Source organism: Misgurnus anguillicaudatus, unplaced genomic scaffold, assembly GCF_027580225.2.
Source record: "Misgurnus anguillicaudatus unplaced genomic scaffold, ASM2758022v2 HiC_scaffold_27, whole genome shotgun sequence".
In the NCBI taxonomy this organism is placed as follows: domain Eukaryota; kingdom Metazoa; phylum Chordata; class Actinopteri; order Cypriniformes; family Cobitidae; genus Misgurnus; species Misgurnus anguillicaudatus.
Genome location: NW_027395277.1, coordinates 604,164 through 607,990, shown reverse-complemented (window position 1 = coordinate 607,990; position 3,827 = coordinate 604,164). Strand labels below are relative to the sequence as shown.

General features: G+C 32.7%; 1 protein-coding gene across 1 annotated transcript; it reads left to right on the top strand.

Annotated features, from left to right (window-relative positions):
• Positions 1 to 2,741: 2,741 nt before the first annotated feature.
• Positions 2,742 to 3,483, top strand: LOC129434150 (DELTA-sagatoxin-Srs1a-like). Its single transcript, XM_055193024.2, has 2 exons — positions 2,742 to 2,839; positions 3,069 to 3,483. Exons 1-2 carry the CDS (start codon positions 2,742 to 2,744, stop codon positions 3,481 to 3,483), a joined length of 513 nt encoding a protein of 170 aa, XP_055048999.2.
• The last annotated feature ends 344 nt before the right edge of the window (positions 3,484 to 3,827 follow it).

Below are 3,827 nucleotides of genomic sequence, written 5' to 3'. Positions count from 1 at the left end.
AACTAATCATATAAACCTTTTATTACAGTTTATTAAACACATCACAAAAATATTTTAAATGAATTCAAATCATTCCTTTTGTTTGTTTGTTTTTGTTCTAAAAATATATTAAAATACGTTCATTGACTCATACACTGCAAAAAAAAAAGATTGTCTTAATTGGTATTTTTGTCTTGTTTTCCAGTAAAATATCTAATATTTCTTAAATTCAGATACATTAACTTGATAAGCAAAGTGGCTTACGATTTAAGTCTTGTTTACTGAACTAAATTGTGAAAATCAGGTTTTTTTTTTTAGTTAAAACTAGTCACAACATCTGCCAGTGCAGTAAGAAAAATAAATTGAGTTTATTGAATTAAGTTGAAACTCGAATTAAGTGTGTTTTTCTTACTCTTATTTTTTATCATTTATTCAGTAAACACTGAAAAAAATTATTCATTCAATTGACAAATTTTTTAAAGGTAAGTGGTTGCAATCAATTTATTTAAGATAGATTAAAAAAATAGAAAAATAAAATAAAATAAAAAACTTTTGTTTAAATGTAGCTTAAATAAATTGATTGCAACCACTTACCTTAAAAAAATTAGTCTATTGAATGAATCTTTTATTTTCAGTGAACAAGATTTAAGCCACTTTGCTTAAAGTTAATGTGTCTCAATTTAAGAATTCTTAGATATTTTTACTGGAAAACAAGACAAAAATTCAATCATTTTTTGCAGTGTAATCTGTAAATTTTACGCAACAATGGCTGAACAAAGACTTTTAAGTACAGTTTTTACACTACATTCACAATAGTTCATTCCCTTTTTAGACAAATATCATGCTTTAGCTCCCACAGGGCTATTATCAACAGCAGCCTTAGGGGCCAGTCACACCAAAAGCGTTTATGGCAGTTGCAGGCGCCTTTTTTGAATGATATTCTATGGGCAGGGCGCGTTTGCGCGCTGTTTATGCATGCCGAGCGCCTTGCGTTTTTTTGCCGCCTGCCGCGCACGCGTTTTTGAAGGAGCGCTGAGAGCGGAGAAGCGCCCGACGTCATTCGAGTCTTTCCATTGTCCAATCGAATGAGGGGAGAGGCGGGCCTTACGTTGTGGTAAGATAAGTTTACAGTTGCTTTGAAGAACCGGACTCCATTCGCTCACTCTCTCCTGTGTGTTTGTGCTCCTCTTATCCTCAAACAAGGTCAGAGCAAGCGTCCTCTTTTTAAAGTTTCTGCTAATATGACAGTTAACAGCAAAAGAGCGCTCACGCTTCAATATTTGATTGACAAGACAGCTGACTCGGTGGTTGCTTAGCAATATGAAAAGCCGCGTCGCACTGCTCTTTTTTTAAAAAAGGCAGTGCGTCGCGCCTTGCGTTTGCAAGCGTTTAAAGCGCTTTTTTTTTGGCCCCTTATGGTGCATTCACACCAGACACAGATGAAGCTTAATACATAAAATATAAGTGATTTATTTGGTTTTGCCACACATCTTTCACTACAGATAAAGTATACTTTTTTAGACTTACCATGGAAAATATTAAAGTATATTATATTATTTACTACAGTTTATTAATTTACCATAGTAAATACTACAGTAAAGTCATATTACAAAAGTGTAGTAATTTACTGTAATAAACTAAAGTTTTGGCTACTAGTATTTTTTATGTGGGAGGAGTGACAATTGACAAATCACAGATGATCATTGCACAAATATGTGTCAGGGTGTATATATATAAGCAGTGTTCAGTTAGTCTTTGACAGATGAGAAGAATTTTGCTGAAGGTGAGTAAATTAAGACTTTATGCCTTTTACAGAGACATTCATAGATAACGAAGCCACGTTAACGCATGAATATTTATACAAATATGTTACTATTTAAATGAATATTAATGATTAATCGATTTATATAATACATATAACAGCAGTGGAAATAAATGTGATTTGGTAAATATATAAACTAATCTTCTTATTCTTCTTAAGACCTTGAGTTCTTAAATTACAAACTTTGTAAAATGTTTTTATTTAATACATTTAGACAGGACTTAATTTAATGCTATACTATAATATCAACATACTATGATTTGGGACATAACAATTCTAATTTAAGATATTTGGAAAAAATTTAAACTAACAGCATTTAAATATTTTTTTACATTTATAAGAATGACTCTTTTCTGTGCTTACTTTATCTGTTGAATTGATTATAAACGCACTGTGGAGCAACAGATTACCCAAACGATCACAGAAAAGGTCAAGCATATTCTTAATTTAAAAATAAATGCCTTTTGATAGCTATATTTTCCTTAATTCATGACTCTGCTAGACCCCTTTTACTGGGGCAGTATAAATCGTGTAAATCTCATGTTTAAATTTTACCAGTTAAGTAGTATATTCCTTTTCAAAGATAATCGCGGCAAAAACGGATCTCATCTGTACTCATCTGTACCTGCTGCTGCCATAGTTTCAGGGTTTGCCTCGATTGGTGTGCGCAGTAGTGGCCAAAAGTGATGTCTAACTTTGAATAATCTTTACTTAAATATTTGATTAAATATACATAAAAAATGCTTATGAATGTTACATTGGTGTGTTTGGAGAATAAACTGAATATCAGCTTTGAGAAGAATTTATGGCTTGGCAAAAATTACCTACAGCACACAAATGCAAAATTCATACTCACAAAGGCATTTGTCCAGTCTTTGATAAACAATCTTTGTTTTTTTCTAAGTTTTTATGATCCTTTAGTTCTGAAAAAAGTGACAACATGTCTGCAGAGCGTTTATCAGCAAGTTTAGACACCAACAGGAACTGCACAATAAAGATCGACAACAAGAGCAACAAATACAGTCTCATCGACCCAAAGTAAGGAGAAAATGATGATTGTGCATTTAGGGATAAATCTTCATTTGTTTTGTTTTACAGATTATTTGAACTTCCCCTGAGAATAAACTGATTTTTCCAAGTACACTTAAAATAAGCAAATGTGTTATTCAAGAAAAATACTGTGAAAAACTTACAAAATTAAACAAAATGAAAGCTGTCATTGTACTGTTACTTTGTAAAAACATAACTAACCCTAAACTTTTCTTAGAGTCTACATGTACCATGGATTCAACCACACTGCTCCTCAGCCCACAATCGGACCCCGAAGCATCTCAATCTGTGCATTCACGAAGACTCCAAACACTTCCTGCGGTTCCATAGGCGTCTTGACCTATGACCTCTGCGACATAAAGACCCGGAATACCACTGATCGCGTGGCTCTTCTGTTCTCTGTTCCCTACAACTTCAACTTCTACGATAACATCTACGCAATTGGGGTGATCTCAACATCCCGTGATTGCAATGAAGCCCTGTACAAAAGAATGTATTACGAAACTGGCGCTTTTACCCGTGCAAAGGCAAAGGAGGGTGGCCTCACATACAAGTCATCGGGAGTTGAATTAAGAGCAACGATGTCAAATATGGCCAAAGCTATTATTACATTAGAGATTTATGATCAGTGAGGCTAAAAATGAAAAATGGAAAAAGTTTAGCCTTAAAAAAGAATTTATTTTCATGAATTCATATGTAAAAGTATGCAATTGTGACTGTAAAATCGAAAAAAAGGCTTAAAATTGACGGAATCGTGTATTGTATATTGGATCATTTACATTATTAATTACATAGTGGGAAGTGGTTTAAAGTGAATATCTCAGATTAATTTTTTACAAGATACATATATAATCTTGTATCGAAATACATTACATGATTATGATATTAATTCAATGCATTTAGCAAAACATTCATACCAAACTCACTCTTTATTTTCCTACAAAATAAATTGTTAAATTAAAACTTAAAGTCCGGT

Coding starts and splice junctions, on each gene's coding strand:
- LOC129434150 (XM_055193024.2), top strand. CDS start 2,742: ATGTCTGCAGAGCGTTTATCAGCAAGTTTAGACACCAACAGGAACTGC. Junction 2,840..3,068: donor TACAGTCTCATCGACCCAAA/GTAAGGAGAAAA, acceptor AACTTTTCTTAG/AGTCTACATGTACCATGGAT.